This window comes from Chanodichthys erythropterus, chromosome 4, assembly GCF_024489055.1.
Source record: "Chanodichthys erythropterus isolate Z2021 chromosome 4, ASM2448905v1, whole genome shotgun sequence".
Taxonomy (NCBI): domain Eukaryota; kingdom Metazoa; phylum Chordata; class Actinopteri; order Cypriniformes; family Xenocyprididae; genus Chanodichthys; species Chanodichthys erythropterus.
Window position 1 is genome coordinate 19,572,501 of NC_090224.1, and position 17,500 is coordinate 19,590,000.

The window sequence follows — 17,500 nt, forward strand, 5'->3', positions numbered from 1 at the left end:
CAGACTGTCATGTGATTGTAATCATCTTTCTGTCAGGTTTCAGGTGAAGTTCTTCTACCTCACACAGCTGGCATACTGGTTTCACGCACTACCTGAGCTTTACTTCCAGAAAGTGAGAAAGGTAAGAGACGACGACAGGATCGCAGAAACTTTGCAGGGGACATATGTATGTATACGCATAATAAAATTAAAGTATATAATAATAATAATAGAAAAATAATAAAAATATAACTGTTGCTCTTTTAATGTTTTTAGGAGGAAATCCCTCGTCAGCTGCAGTACATCAGTCTCTATCTGGTACACATTCTCGCTGCGTATCTGTTGAAGTAAGTCATGAGCTATAGACGCGCTCACACACGAAAACCAATAAATCACCATATAATTGCTTTTATTAAGTCTTTTATGGTATGAAACGGGTACCATGTCTGTTATTTACACTACCAATGGGCTTTCTTTTGTCAGTGTACCAGCAAAATACTGTTTCCAAAACAACTTCCATATATATGTACATGTATGTATAAAAAAAAAAATAATACAAAATTTTATAATGAATATAAATGCATAATATTTCAGTATATTTATATATGTATAATATATCTGTATAATATACATTACATATGTAAAATATAATTTTAGGGCTTTGTTATACATGGATGTTTATATGTTATTTAAATAACATTATAATAATTTAACAACTATTACTGTATAATATCAGATATTTGCATGAAGAATGATTCATTTAATATATATTTTTCATCTTTCTTTAGCTTGACACGGGTCGGGCTGGTTCTGTTGTTTCTGCAGTATCTTTCTGAGATGGGCTTCCATCTGTCTCGACTCTTCTACTTCATTGATGAAAACCACCACAAAATGTGAGCAAACTCCCTCAGACATATGCGAAAAATCATGCTTTAATTTCATTACAATTCAAAAGATTTGTTTTTTTAGAAGAAATTAATACTTTTATACCGCAAGAATGCATTAAATAGATCAAAAGTGACAAAGATGTGAACTTTAATATTCATCAAAGAATCCTGGGAAGAAAATGCATTGCGGCAACTGTTAATCATAAATGTTTCTTGAGCAGCAAATCAGCATATTAGAATGATTTCTGAAGGATCATGTGACACTGAAGACTGGAGTAATGATGCTGAAAATTCAGCTTTGATCACAGGAATAAATTACATTTTAAAACATTTTCACATAGAAGAGTTATTTTAAATGAAAATAATATTTCACAATATTACTGTTTTTACTGTATTTTTCATCAAATAAATACAGCCTTGTTGAGCAGAAGATATGTATTTCAAAAGCATTAACTGACCCAAAACGTTGACGGTAGTGTATATCATAATCTCTCTATATAACAGCAATATGCTTGTATTGTGTGTGTATGTGTGTGTGTGTGTGTGTGTGTGTGTAGGTTTGAGATGTGGTCCGTTGGGTTCGTCCTGACCCGTATGATCACTCTGACTCTGATGTTCCTGGCTGTCGGCTTCGGTTTGGCTCGTTCTGAAAACCAGACGCTTGATTTGGAGACTGGAAACTTCAACACTCTTTCTATCAGGTGAGACTTAAGTTCACGCCCATTGTAGTTCAGCACATCACGAGAGACCCGGACATGAGAGTGTGTGTGTGTGTGTGTTTGACACGCAGGTTGCTGGTGTTGTTCATGGTGTGTTTCACTCAATCATGGCTGCTCTGGAAGTTCTTCCGTTTCCAGCTGAGCCGAACGCGCGAGCTGAGATTGGAGCAGGCGGCCCGGAAGAGAGCCGCTGCTAAACAACAGATGCAGCGCACGCCGAAACGGGATTCAGGTACACGCTCATTTAGAATTACACCGCACTAGTTAGACACTGATATACTCGTATGTTCACTTTGGGGTAAAAAGAAGTTAGAAATATCTGAGCATCATTATACTGGTGGCAAACAATATCCTCTCAATAACAAGATAAATGTCACCATTGGCTAAAACAGGATAAAACGGTATGCATGGTTAAACTAACTCTTTTAAGCTTAAGGCTTGGATATACTTCAAGTTAAATCGAAAAATGAACTTGTGTGCCGTAACAAACAAAATCGGGTTCATTTTGGGAGGTCGAAACTACTTGCCAGTGGTGTTTTCTTGAGGAGGCAAGAGTGGCAGTGCCTCATCAAAAAAAATGGAAATGGGAAAATAATCCACAGTACAAAAAGAAGCAATGCAAATATTATGAAATATTTTAGCGCTGCATAATTCTGGATAAATAGAGAATCACAAACAGAGATCTGACAAAAAAACAAAATAACATGTAATTTACTAGAGGTTTAATTAATCTGAATTGTTTTAAAAAATTGGGTTGAATGAATGATTCAATGACTCACTCATAAATGCTTCACTTGTTTCATTATTTTTTTTTTATTTCATGAATCTATTGAATGAATGATTCAATGACAAATACATTATCTAACTGTCACTTATCACTAACTACTGGTGTAACGATGAAATTGATACAATCTTTATTTCATGTTATTTTCAAAAGGTGATTTACTCTATTTTGTTTGCTTCTGTAGACATTAGTGTTTATATCCAAACTATAAACTTTTATCCAGTACTTCTGTAAAAATACAATACATTGTTAAAATACAAATTACATTTTGTTTTTTTGTTTTTATGAAAAAATGTTTCAAAATTAAACTAGATGTTAAAAAAAATATATGTGTGTATATATGTATGTGTGTGTGTATATATGTATATGTGTGTGTATATATATATATATATATATATATATATTATAATATAATATCGTATGTACGTGTGTGTGTGTGTGTGTGTGTGTGTGTGTGTGTGTGTGTGTATTTTTTATATATATATATATATATATAACACTAAGAAGGTGGAGCCCCAGATCCACACTTCCAATAACATAATTGCCATGGACCAATGGTAGTTCAAAGGTGTTTTTACCAGCCAAAGTGAACTTTTCTGGAAAGTTCACTTTTGCAAGCTGTTTTAAACTCCAGAAACTAACACAAGCAACTTACTGAAAACTTGCAACACATGGTCGACGCACTCTGTATGACTAGTTGTCCAGTCCAATTCTGTTCACAGCCCGAGTTTTCCAAGAATGTGGTTGTGAGTCCTGAAAATTCATAGGTGTGAGTTTGGTTGTAGAATGCTGTTGTCACTACCAATTAAAAAAACTGAACTGTGTGTCAACATAACCGTATCAATGACTTCGATACAGGACTGACAACCGTATTCTGCTGCGGTGTGAACATGGCCTTTCTTCTAAATGAAGTCACATCAGTTCATTCTTCTGTTTCACTTGATGTATGTCAGAGCCTTAAGCTTAAGAGTTGGTTTACCAAAAAGTGTTAAATACTCATTACACTTTGTCATATGCAGTGCGATACAAGCTACTGCAGTAGGCAAGATTTATGGCTTAACTGTTGGTCACACAAAGCTTTTGTGAAGAGCTTAGAAATGATTTTTAGGTTTCTAGGTGAACTTTGCCTGGCCTCTGGGCAATTGTGAGTGTGTGAAAGCCAAAACGTGACACAGAAGGACAAACTCTGGTTTTGTAGGTCTGATGTCTTGGGTTACACATGACGTTGTTTGGTGTTCAGTGATGATCTAACACGAGCTGTTTGTGTTCTGCAGTCGGTCATCATGAGAATGGACTCATTAAAGCGGAGAACGGCACATCTCCTCGTCTCAAGAAGATCAAAGCACCGTAAACTTCAGCCTCATTCCAGCGGATGACCTCCACACATCGAGGGCACAGGAACAGGAAACAGATCATCTGCCTGCTGCTTCCTGTTACCACGTCAAGAGAAGTGCATGTGGCGTTTCTCCAAGGAAGTGACAACAGGACTTTCAACAGGCTCTTGTCAACGTTCTAAACTTCTTTCCAGTTTCAGTATTCATGTTATTTCTTCTGCATATGTTTCTAAACTTCACTCAGTCTTTCTTTATTAAAGCGCTGTTTTGAGGTTAGTTTGTTTTTCTGCATCTGCATATCTTGAGGTACAAAAATGGCGACTATGGTGGCCTAGAAAGGATACTCATTGAGATGATTTGAATCAAATGTGTTATTGTGAGACTCATTCACACATTCTGAGTTTGTAATGAACAAAAGATTTACATGACAATCCAAAAAGACCTGGCAAAGAGACAAGGAAAATCCATGTTTTTTTTTTTTGTCCGGTTTGAGGTAGGAACAAGTGTTGTGGTAATGAAGTGACCCTGAATGAGAGCAAACACACTCACTCACTCAGCCTTTCTCCTGTAATGAGCGTTTATTCTGCTTTGTACGTTTATGCAGTTTGATATTTGATCGTAAATGACGATGCTTTATAAATATTGAACCTTTTTGAATAGTTAAAATGTTTTTTTTTTTTGAGTTTTCTGTCTTTGCAGAAACATTTCAGCCTTTGTTTTAGTTACTTCATTGTTTATTACATAAAATAAACAGATAATTCACATTAGGTAATAGAGTAACTTTAATGAAATCATGTCACATTTCATCCAAGAAAATTGTTTTACATTAAGAAAAAGGTTTTGTTTCATTGTCTGCTCATACATAAAAATAAAATCAGCATAAACTGAAAACATTTATATTTAAAATGGCACTTTAGAAATATTTAAATACCTTTTGTTGCATTAAAGCCTATTTTTCAATGCAAAAAAATCTTGTTTATTAAATAAAATGCTTCATTTCTGTAATGCAAAAATCACATTCTCATCAGTAATACAAATATTTATAAAAAGCATGCCTGGACATGTTTTTTTATTTATTAAAAACAGAAAATTAAATATGAGCACCATGGCATGTATTTTTAGAAAAGCACTTAATGAAATATATCATTATTGAAAAAAATAATGGTACTAAATCAAGTGGACAGATTCACGAAACATTCTTAAAAATACATTCCTTCAGAACTGCCATTTTATTTTCTAATAAAAAAAAATATTAATTTTGTATTCCCAAAAATACTTGGTGTTCTTTAAAAAAAATTCTCAAGTAACATTAAACATAAAAGCATTAACATAATTTTTCCTCCCATCTTGTTTTTTTTATCACCATGTCTGGATGCGCTGTAGATAGCATCAATTATAATGGGTTCTGTTTGTTTTTGTCGCATCGCACCGCTCACATCTGGTGTAGACACGGTGTAACAACAATTCAGATAGCTTTTGTAAAAAAATAAACAGTTGCTGTGGGAATGTTATTAATGTGACTAGTACCATATTTTGGTTGGCCACACTAACGTGTAAATAGAAGATCTTTGGTTGAACTTGATTCAATCGTGGACAGTGGTTCCACATGATGGAAACATGTAGGATGAACTAAAATAAGACATGATTAAATCAAGTTCATCCTACATTAAGTGTTTGAGTAGATTTAACATGTTTCCATCTTGTAGAACCACTGCCAATGATTGAATCAAGTTCAGCCAAAGTTTTAGAGTTTACAGTTGTGACTAAATATTTCCCCAGGACAATACTTATTAATACTGCTAAAAGATTTTATTTTTCTAATCTAGCAAGTAATTCTCGTTAAATGAATACATTTCACACACTTAACATGTGGTTCAACATGAGGTTGAACCAACTGGCTTCACAGTATATTGAACGGATTTGAGGACTTATCAGTGAATTATTGCACTAGGAAAAATAAGACTTATTCAAGCGTTATGGCAACGTTAAAGGTGCCTTTTTCTGCCACCACGTTGCCACCATAGGGAGGATCTGACCATAATGTTGTTAATCATCAACCTAAATATCAAAGACTTCTTGAAAGGGAGATACCTCAGGTTAAGACTGTTAAGATTTGGAATAATGAGAGTATTAAGTGCCTTCAGGGTTGGTTTGAATGGGACACCTTTGACTCCCCAGACCTAGATACTCATACAACTGTGGTCTCAGATTATATTAGTTTTTGTGTGGAGTCAGTTATACCCACAAAAACGTATAAAATATATCCTAATAACAAAGAAATTAAAACAACTATTAATTAAGAAGAAAATAGCTTATTATAACAATGATATCTTAGCTAAAAGAGACATTCAAAGAGAAATCAAAAGACAAACTAAAGTAGATTATATAAACAAAAAAATTGAGGCTAAAATGTCACAAGGAAATACTAAACAGGCCTGGGAGGGAATTAGGACGATGATTAATATCCCACATAAGAGTATAGGGAAGAAAAATATAAACGCGACAGCTATAGATGAAGATTTTGAACTAGCAAACAGGTTAAATTTGTTCTTTTCTTGTTTTGAGGGGAATAATGAGAAGAGAAATAAAAATAGAGGTGCTTTGACATCAACTAATACTTTTTCTATTACAGAAGCTGATGTCAAAATAATGTTCCAAAAATGTAATACACACAAGAGTCCTGGGCCAGACAATATTTGTGGTTATGTATTAAAAACTGAGCAATTATCCACAGTTTCTGCTTTATTGTTGCTTGACTGGCATGTAGTGCCAACCTTATAGAAAAACTTCAGCTATGGTACCTATTCCTAAAATTAACTTGGTGATTATCATCCAATTCCATTGACTTCTTTGGTGTTTAATTGTTGCGAAATGCTTGTTATAAGAGGTATATAGTGGAAAACATACAGCATTTATTGGATCCATTTCAATTTGCTTATCAGCCTAATAAGGGAGTACATGATGCTATTTTAAGGGATTTAAACGATTAATCGTTTGCAAAATAAATATAATCGTTTGCAAAATAATATCTTTCTTAAATATATACATGTATGTGTACGGAAGAGGATTAGGGCCAAGCAATAATAAAAAAATAAAACCATCTCGAGATTAAAGTTGTCAAATTTCAGGAAAAAAACTTGTTAATTTTTGAGAAAAAAGTCTAAATAAAATGTTGAGAATAAACTCGTTAAATTTCGAGAAAAAACTCGTTAAATTTCGAGAAAAAAGTCGAGATAAAATGTTGAGAATAAACTCGTTAAATTACGAGAAAAAAGTTGTTCGATTATGAGAACAAATTCGTTAAATTATGAGAAAAAATTCATTAAATTTCGAGAAAAAAGTAGAGATAAAATGTTTAGAACAAAGTCATTAAATTACGAGAAAAAAGTCGTTAGATTATGAGAACAAATGCGTTAAATTATGAGAAAAATCATTAAATTTCGAGAAAAAAGTCAAAATAAAATGTTGAGAATAAACTCGTTAAATTACTAATTTGTTCTCATAATTTAATGATTTTTTTCTCGTAATTTAATTACTTTATTCTCAACATTTTATCTCCACTTTTTACTCGAAATTTAATGACTTTTTTCTCATAGTTTAACGAATTTGTTCTCATAATCTAACGACTTTTTTCTCGTAATTTAACGAGTTTTTTCTTAACATTTTATCTCGACTTTTTTCTCGAAATTTAACAACTTTAATCTCGAGATGGTTTTATTTTTTTATTATTGCTTGGCCCTAATCCTCTTCTGTATATGTGTCTGTATTTATATATACATAATTATTATACACAGAACACACACATATATTACATAAACAAAGACTTTTATTTTGCCAACGATTAATCGCGATTAATCGTTGCAGATCCCTACTGTTGCATATTGTTTATTCACATATTGAGGGTTCCAGAAATCATATAAAAATTCTCTTTCTGCCTTTAATAACACAATCTGTATTGGCTGAAAGACTATCTAGATTTCTCTCTAGATGGAGGACTAATTTTGTGGTTACATGATTTTTTTTAAGTAATAGAGTTCAACGCGTGTGTGTGTGGGTACCTCATTGTCTGAAAAACAAATTACGAATGTTGGTTCTCCACAAGGTTGTGTCCTCTCATCCCTATTGTTTATTTTTTATACAAACAGTTGCAGGAGCATTTGTCAAGGGAGACATTTAATCAAATTTGCAGATAGTACTGCATTGGTTAGTCTCCTTAAAGGGGATGAGGACAGACATGAACCCTTTTTAAATGGATTTATTTCTTGGTGTGATGCATCAATCTTAAGTTAAATGTTTTAAAAACTAAAGAAATGTGTGTTGGTTTTAGGAGTGTGAGCACTATTAAAGAGGAGCAGATTCAGAGAGTTGAAGACTAGAAATACCTCAGAGTTGTTTTAGATCACAAATGAAGGTGGGGCAAATGGACTGACGCTGTGAACAAAAAGGGTCAGCAAAGAATATACTTCCTTAGGAAGATTAATGTAAGCCTTCCACTGTTAAAAGTGTTTTATAATTCTTTTATTGAAAGTGTACTGACCTTTTGTATTGTTTGCTGGTTTGGAAACAATGCAAATGGTGGGACAAGAGTTCTCTCAGGAAAGTCTTAGTCACTGTGAGTAAATGACGTTGTATCCCTATAATAGGCCTAGAACAAATTTATCAGACTAGATGCTGTTGTAAAGCTATGAAAATCTGATTACAGGCATCCACTGTATAATGAGCTTGAGATTTTGCCTTCAGGATGAAGATTCAGGATGCCAGTGTTTCTTAAAGGTGCCCTAGATTGTTTTTATACAAGATGTAATATAAGTCTAAGGTGTCCCCTGAATGTGTCTGTGAAGTTTCAGCTGAAAATACCCCAAAGATTTTTTTTTATAAATTTTTTTAGCTGCCTATTTTGGGGCATCATTAACTATGAACAGATTTTTTCAGCAAGGCCCCTTTAAGAGATGCGTTCCTTCTGCCCCACAAGCTCTCGACTACATCGCATAAACAAAGTTCACACAGCTAATATAACCCTCAAATGGATCTTTACAAGATGTTCGTCATGCATTCTGTATGCATGCTTTGAATTATGTGAGTATAGTATTTATTTAGATGGTTACGTTTGATTTTGTGTGAGTTTGAGGCTATGCTCTGTGGCTAAAGCTAACATTACACACTGTTGGAGAGATTTATAAAGAATGAAGTTGTGTTTATGAATTATACAGACTGCACGTGTTTAAAAATTAAAATAGCAACGACTCTCGTCTCCGTGAATACAGTAAGAAACGATGGTAACTTTAACCACATTTAACAGTATATTAGCAACATATTAGCAACATGCTAATGAAACATTTAGAAAGTCAATTTACAAATATCACTAAAAATATCATGATATCATGGATCATGTCAGTCATTTTTCGCTGTTGTTCTTGCTTGCTTACCTTGTCTGTGCACAGATCCAGCCGTTAATACTGCATTTCCTTGTCTAATGCCTTGAACATGGGCTGGCATTATGCAAATATTGGGGTCATACATATTAATGATCCCGACTGTTACACAACAGTCGGTGTTATGTTGAGATCCGAGTGTTTTAAACAAATGAGATTTACATAAGATGGAGGAAACAATGGGGTTTGAAACTCAATGTATGTATTTTCCATGTACTGAACTCTTGTTAATCAACTATGCCGAGGTAAATTCAAATTCTGATTCTAGGGCACCTTTAAAAACGGGGGAAAGTCTTTTATACCACAGGCTGTAAAGTGTTTAAATGAAAGATTGTTTGTTGTTGTTGTTGTTGTTAAATGTATGTTGTATTTATTGTCTTTTGTGAAAATGCATGTTGAAACCCATTGGAACAAAATTTCCCCAAGGGGATAATAAAGTAACTACTACTACCAAAGTCCCTTTAAGACAAGTCGTTTCACTTGGCGGCCATCTTTGAAACGCCTCTCGGGCATCCTGGGCATCATGCAATCTCTTTGAATGGGGAAACAACAAATTTATTTGAAATCACCAATGAAATCTAACAACCGGCTCATAAATTTAGTTTCTAAACGCTGGAATCATGACAAAAAACAAACAAAAACAAACTATTTTTTCAGGCTGGATCAAGCTAATGCGCATGCGCTGACCTAAATGCACGTCTCTTCGGAGGCGCGCATCCGCTGAAGTGAGGCGAAGACTTTACCAGTCGGCGATTGGCTCTTATTTAGAAGGCGGGACTTATTCCGCCATACTGCGCGTTACACTTTCTCCCATTCAAAACAATACGACTGACACGTCTTGTGTTATTCTATACTGAATTTAACAAGGCATCCTTGTGAAGCATAATATATGATATAATCAGACATCTAAGCCTATATTTTTATTAAGTAAAACAAAATACGTTTTTAAGAAAATATTAGAGTAGGCCTACTTTATTTTTCCATAATTGCAGGATCAGCCTTAAAAATTTATGAACTTTTTTCTTAAGACTTTCATGAAACTAGCCTAGAAGTAAAAGATTTTTTTCTTCAGTTTTGTGGTGAAATAGGACAGGTTTTATGAAATACAGGCAAATTTTACATAAATGAGCCTCAATAACACCAATTAATTTTGAAGATGCTTGTTTTGCTCTGTCTTTATTGCACATTTACATCAAAAGACATGGAAAATCACAAAATCCAAAGGCATAAACATATAACAAATGTTTACAGAGGACATCTGTTGGTATCTTGTTAAGGATTGGTAGCATTACACTGGACAGATTTCAGCTCTGGAGGAGGACTGGAGCTCCATCAGTCTCAGCTGTGAAGAAAAACATTCAAAAAGATTTAAAGTGAAACTGCCATTTAAGGATTAGTTCACTTTCAAATTAAAATTTCCTGATAATTTACTCACCCCCATGTCATCCAAGATGTTCATGTCTTTCTTTCTTCAGTCGAAAAGAAATGAAAACATTCCAGGATTATTCTCTTTATAGTGGACTTCAATGGACTCCAGATGGTTGAAGGTCAAAATTACAGTTTCAGTGCAGCTTCAAAGAGCTTTAAACGATACCAGACGAGGAATAAGAGTCTTATCTAGCTAAACGATATGTCATTTTCAAACAAAAATACAACTGTATATGCTTTATAAACACAAATTATCACCTTGCACGTGCTTCTGCTTTCCGTATTCTTCAAAAAGCTTACGCTGTGTGTCCTACGCCTTCCCTATTCTACTTAAGGAAAGGCGTAGGACATACAGCGTAAGCTTTTTGAAGAATACGAAAATGCAGTTTTGGCTGAAGCACTTGGAAGGCGATTATTTGTATATATAAAGCATATACATTTATATTTTGTTTGAAAATGACATATCGTTTAGCTGGATAAGACTCTTATTCCTCATCTGGTATCGTTTAAAGCTCTTTGAAGCTGCGCTGAAACTGTAATTTTGACCTTCAAACGTTTGGTGCCCATTGAAGTCCACTATAAGGAGAATAATCCTGGAATGTTTTCATCAAAAACCTTCATTTCTTTTTGAATGAAGAAAGAAAGACATGAACATCTTGGATGACATGAGGGTGAGTAAATTATGAGGAAAATTTTATTTGAAAGTGAACTAATCCTTTAAGGCTTAATCATGAATACTGCATTTCCTCTTCACAGGATCTTGGCTGAAGATCTTGAACATGTAACCGAAAGCCTGTAGTTGCAAAACCACAAGCAAACACATATTTTACCTTCATGTTGCTCGGTCTGGTCTGAGGTCTGACTGCCCACAAACTTCTGTCTCAGTGAAGACAGTGTGTGTTCAGGGACATGATGGGACAGTGATTCCAGATAACTTAACACGTAGCGATCAGCATCCGTCAGGACAAACCGATGGCCAAACACTGCAGAGGAGAGCAGAAAGAACAACAGCATATGAAGAAAGAAAAAAAAAACTGTGATTATTCCCAGGAAGTCATGTCTCTGATCAACACCTTCCACAGTAGCTCCAATAGAGAAGTCTGCCGGTCCGTAATATTCTGGGTTTTCCACTGTGCTTCCTGGTTTCGGGACACGAGTCTTCTCTAGGAACTTTCCTCCGATGATGCCAGAATTACGTGTGGATTTCTCAAAGATGCAGATCATGTCATCAGACAGATAGTAAGACAGAATGAAGCGCCGTCCCTCATCCAGGGGATTCTGGGAATCCTATGGAGGACGATAACGTTGATATGTAAGGAATAATGTACAGTCATTGTCGTAAAATACATTTTTCTAAATAAAGGGAGAATAACAGTCTGCAGATCTTTTTTGTATTATTTAATATATTTTTTTGATCTTGCACCTGTCCAAGACAATTTGGATGTGTGTACCTTGACCTTTTTCGCATAAAATAAACCTTGACATGATGAATAGGACTCGATGCAGGTGAAAGCTACTTAATAAATAAATATGTGGACATGAAATATTGATTTAAGATTTAGGCCTATTTGATAATTTTACTTGTACACTACCAGTCAAAAGTTTGGAAACATTACTATTTTTAATGTTTCTGAACAAAGTCTCTCATTAAGGCTGCATTTATTTAATAATAAATACAGTAAAAACAGTAATATTGTGAAATATTATTACAATTTAAAATCATGGTTTTCTATTTTAATATAATTTAAAGTGTAATTTATTCCTGTGATCAAAGCTGAATTTTCAGCATCATTACTCCAGTCTTCAGTGTCACATGATCCTTCAGAAATCATTCTAATATGCTGATTTGATACTCAGTTATTATCAATGTTGGAAACAGTTGTGTTGCTTAATATTTTTTTGGAACCTGTGATACTTTTTTCAGGATTCATTGATGAATAAAAGGTTAAAAAGAACAGCATTTATTCAAAATATAAATCTTTTCTAACAATATAAATCTTTACTATCACTTTTTATCAACTTAACACATCCGTGCTGAATAAAAGTATTAATTTCTTTCAAAAAAAGAAAGAAAAAAAATTACTGACCCCAAACTTTTGAACGGTAGTGTATATTGTTACAAAAGATTTCTATTTTAAATAAATGCTGATTTTTTTTTACTTTTTATTCATCAAAGAGTCCTGAAAAAGTATCACAGGTTATAAAATAATATTAAGCAGCACAACTGTTTCCAACATTGATAATAAATCATCATATTACAATGATTTCTGAAGGATCTGGAGATTATGCAAATGAGGTGTATTCTCACCAGCCGTGCGGCGTAACGCAGGACTTTGTGGTCGTTCTCCAGCAGTTTGATCACGTCTTTCTTGGGCGGTTCAGGAATCAGAGACAGACAGTTCTGTAACGAGTCCTCCAGAGAACCGAAGCCGTTATATGGAGGAATTACCTGCATGACAACATGACACGTCATTACTGCAATAAGACTCATGCGGGCGTTCAGAAAACATGCGCACAGAATATACTGATAAACACATGGATGAAAGGAAAATGAAGCACATCATTTACCTCACAAACAGTCTGGATAGAAATGGTAATTTTCCATGAATAGGGTACAAAATAGGCCTTTTTGTTTCTTTTTCAGTAAATAATCAGTTATTAACATAAAAAAATATTATATATATATATATATATATATATATATATATATATATATATATATATATATATATATAAGGATTGTCATTTTTACAAGATTTGGAACATTTTGTTATATTCTAAAAATTAACTTTAACATTAAATAATAAAATGTGTATGTGTTAAAGGTGCCATAGAATTAAAAATTGAATTTATCTTGGCATAGTTAAATAACAGTAACAGTCGGGATCATTAATATGTACGCCCCCAATATTTGCATATGCCAGCTCATGTTCAAGGCATTACACAAGGGCAGCCAGTATTAACGTCTGGATGTGCACAGCTGAATCATCAGACTAGGTAAGCAAGCAAGAACAATAGCGAAAAATGGCAGATGGAGCAATAATAACTGACATGATCCATGATAACATGATATTTTTAGTGATATTTGTAAATTGTCTTCCTAAATGTTTCGTTAGCATGTTGCTAATGTACTGTTAAATGTGGTTAAAGTTACCATCGTTTCTTACTGTATTCACGGAGACAAGAGCCGTCGCTATTTTCATTATTAAACACTTGCAGTCTGTATAATTCATAAACACAACTTCATTCTTTATAAATCTCTCCAACAGTGTGTAATGTTAGCTTTAGCCACGGAGCATACTATCAAACTCATTCAGAATCAAATGTAAACATCCAAATAAATACTATACTTACGCGATTAGACATGCTGCATGACGAACACTTTGTAAAGAACAATTTTGAGGGTTATATTAGCTGTGTGAACTTTGTTTATGCTGGTTAAGACAAGCGCGAGCTCCGGGGGAGGGGAGCACGAGATTTAAAGGGGCCGCGCAGCCTGAATTGGCGCATATTTAATGATGCCCCAAAATAGGCAATTAAAAAAATGAATTAAAAAAATTCTATGGGGTATTTTGAGCTGAAACTTCACAGACACATTCAGGGGACACCTTAGACTTATATTACATCTTTTAAAAAGACGTTCTACAGCACCTTTGATATAATATTTGTGACTGCTGGGTAAGAATATATATATATAAAAACACATTTTGATGCAGACCGATTAGATAATATATCATTCATTGAAAAGATGAGTGGAATAATACATGGATCATAGCTGACTCTGAATGGTGTATTTCTGCAATGGCATCGCTAACTGAAAACATTTGCGCGATGCTTCATTCACACCACTAGATGTCAGAATAGACAACTGTGTACCCTATTTGTGGAAAGTGGCATACCATTTCCATACTAAATATCATTTAACTTTCAATAAAGATGAGATTATCCCAATCAAGTATGTATCTGACCCTCTTGATGTCTTGTGGTGTTCTAGTGTCAACAGTAAACGGTTTGAGCAAGATGTCGGGGTGATTCTGTTCAAAGTATTTCCGGGTGAAGTTGTCACAGTCATACAGCAGGAAACGCCTCCCCATCAGCGTGACCTCCTCACCGACCCTGAAGTCTTGAGGAGAGAAATACTCCTTCACGTCATGAGGGGAAACTTCCAGAACACTGCTGGGGAACGGCTCTGAGTCGAGAAAGAGAGAAAAGTTTAAGAATTCCAAGTGTCCAAACTTCTATAAACACAAAAAGCAACAAAATTGTCTCCATGTTAAAATTAGTTCTGCCCTCTTAAAGGATTAGTTCACTTCAGGATTAAAATTTCGTGATAATTTATCCACCCCTATGTCATCCAAGATGATTAAGTCTGTCTTCAGTCAAAAAGAAATTATGGTTTCTGAGGAAAACATTCCAGGATTTTTCTCCATATAGTGGACTTCACTGGGGTTCAACGGGTTGAAGGTCCAAATGTCAGTTTCAGTGCAGCTTCAAAGAGCTCTACATGATCCCAGACGAGGAATAAGAGTATTATCTAGTGAAAAGATCAGTCATTATCTAAAATAAATAAAATTATATACTTTTTAACAAAAAATCGCCACGCATTACGTAATCATGTTGGAAAGGTCATGCGTGACGTAGGTGGAAGTACCAATCCAGTGTCTACAAAGTGAACTGGCAAAGACTAAAGCTGTGTCCGTAACCGCTCACTCGTTCACTCATTCACTAATCCCTATAAAGTGTATGACACTTGAGTGCACTATATCTGCATGGAGTGACCGAAATGAAGTGAGTGGATTTGGACGCTCACTAGGCATGTGACGGTATCAAATTTTCATGTTGCGATTAATTGATGAAGCTTTTATCACGGTATACGGTATTATCACAATATTAAAATAAGTTGCAAAATCATTTTTGTCATAGTTTAACAGGTTTAAGAACTCTTTTTGTAATAAAACAAAAACAACTCTGACTGAAATTTTCAAACAGATTAAAATGCAAAAGAATTAGGCTATAAAGAACAACAGATAACACTTTACTAAGATTGAGCAATAGCTACATTTGTTACAGAAAGTGTTATTTTTTGTTAATGTTAGTTTAGAAACACAACTGATCATTGTTAGTTTTATCTCAGGTCCATTAAATAAGTTTTAATAATAATTAATACTTTACAAGTATTTTTATTGTCAGTTAAATGATAATGAATTAACATGTTAGCTAATGAAGCTGTATGTTTTCAAAGTTTTACTGAACAATAACAAATAATCAGAACATTTCTAATCATTAGGGCATGTTGTAGTCCAGATTAAAATATAAAAATGTTTAGGTTTGAAAATAAATATCCTTTTAAGTCTTTTTTAAGTATTCAGTATTTGGTGCTGTGATGAACAACACTGAGATTACAGTGAGATTTGAAGCATTTTAAAAACTTCACTAGCGCAGTTACTTTGTTTGCACGGTTTCCATGGTAACCGCTGCACGCTGCTGTTCCATCAGCGCCCTCTGCTGTCAGAGAGTGAACGCGCACTTTCATTCAGCACGTCTCCTTCACTGGTTCCGCTATGTGCTTCTCGTGCACGCTGGGATTGTTTACATCTGAGCGCATGTATTAAGTATTCTTAATTGCCTAATAAAAAATTAATAATTGGTAATAAATTATTATTTACGGTATTCTGAAGTACCGACGATTATAATATCGTGCATATTCATTATCGTGATTTATCGCATTACCGAATATCTAACGCTGACATATAACTGTGCGTCGGAGAGCTGGAGCTGTCGCAGAAACGGCTCAACGCAATTAAACTATTTTATCCTACATGTTACTTAAATTATGCAATAATGTTAATAATAATTAAAAATCATAATGACTTTATTTTGTAATCATACATGCCTCCGTGCCAGCTTTGTAGTTTCATCGATTGTATAATTGGTTTGTCATGTTTAATGTGTTCATAATCATTAAATACTATAAAATATTGCAAACAAAAAGTAATTTTTTTTTAGTTTGTTGGAAACTCTCACACTCACAGATGACGTGGTCTTTGAGCGCCCTCAGGCGACCGTTATGATTTGGTTAATTTTTAGAATCATCCACTAAATTATCTCTTAAAGTTTAATGAGTTAACAACAATGCCACAAATTACACCTTGTTGTTATAAAAACACATTAAATTAATTTAATGCCTAGGCTACATAATTTAAAAAAAATAATAGCCTATATTTTACCTTATTAATATAATTTAATTTTTAAAATGCATAATGTCTCACTATATTTTAGTAGGTTTTATTCAAGTAATGATTAATTTAAAAAATATACTCTTTCACACACGCTCTCAGCCCTCTCCGCATTTGATTTTGGGAATAGTGCTTCAGCAAGTGTACATCGAACGTACACTCGAAATCAGAGAGAACTGTGGGTATAAAGTAGTGAACGAATGTAGGGAATGAAGTCATTCACTCAGAATTCAGACACCACTACAATATGGCTGACACCTGATATAGTGGACTATATAGTGGATAGGGAGCGGTTTCGGACACAGCTTTAGTCAAATGCCCTTTACAAAAAAATGTAAAACAACGATGTCGGACAATTTTGAGGTTGGAGGAGAAAATTTGATTTTTGCCCTACCACGGTACTTCCACCTACGTCACGCGTGACCTTTCCAACATGTTTACGTAATGTGTGGCGCATCGCAGAGCAGTGCAAGATGAGCATTTTTTGTTAAAAAGTATATAATTTTGATTTTTTTAAGAAAATGGCCGATCGTTTCTCTAAATAAGACTCTTATTCCTCGTCTGGGATAATGCAGAGCTCTTTGAAGCTGCACTGAAACTGACATTTGGACCTTCAACCTGTTGAACCCCAGTGAAGTCCACTATATGGAGAAAAATCCTGGAATGTTTTCCTCAAAAATCTTCGACTAAAAACAGACAAA

The 17,500-nt window shown here is 34.3% G+C and overlaps 2 protein-coding genes across 3 annotated transcripts in view; one reads left to right on the top strand and one right to left on the bottom strand.

Moving 5' to 3' along the window:
- tram2 (translocation associated membrane protein 2) overlaps positions 1 to 4,602 on the top strand; it is an 11,760-nt gene extending 7,158 nt beyond the window's left edge. The window contains exons 6-11 of one of the 2 annotated variants that reach the window (XM_067383291.1): positions 37 to 166; positions 256 to 326; positions 768 to 872; positions 1,424 to 1,567; positions 1,657 to 1,817; positions 3,644 to 4,602. In XM_067383291.1, the coding sequence (XP_067239392.1) occupies positions 37 to 166; positions 256 to 326; positions 768 to 872; positions 1,424 to 1,567; positions 1,657 to 1,817; positions 3,644 to 3,720 (688 nt within the window). In that variant the 3' untranslated portion in view covers positions 3,721 to 4,602. The remainder of the gene's footprint in view (positions 1 to 36; positions 167 to 255; positions 327 to 767; positions 873 to 1,423; positions 1,568 to 1,656; positions 1,818 to 3,643) is intronic. The other variant, XM_067383293.1, reaches the window with a different exon arrangement.
- Positions 4,603 to 10,299: 5,697 nt separating this feature from the next.
- efhc1 (EF-hand domain (C-terminal) containing 1) overlaps positions 10,300 to 17,500 on the bottom strand; it is an 11,715-nt gene continuing 4,514 nt past the window's right edge. Inside the window, exons 6-10 of the mRNA XM_067384419.1 lie at positions 14,532 to 14,752; positions 12,872 to 13,012; positions 11,637 to 11,850; positions 11,394 to 11,546; positions 10,300 to 10,477 (exon numbers count right to left, since the gene is read on the bottom strand). Of these exons, the coding sequence (XP_067240520.1) occupies positions 10,440 to 10,477; positions 11,394 to 11,546; positions 11,637 to 11,850; positions 12,872 to 13,012; positions 14,532 to 14,752 (767 nt within the window). The 3' untranslated portion in view covers positions 10,300 to 10,439. The remainder of the gene's footprint in view (positions 10,478 to 11,393; positions 11,547 to 11,636; positions 11,851 to 12,871; positions 13,013 to 14,531; positions 14,753 to 17,500) is intronic.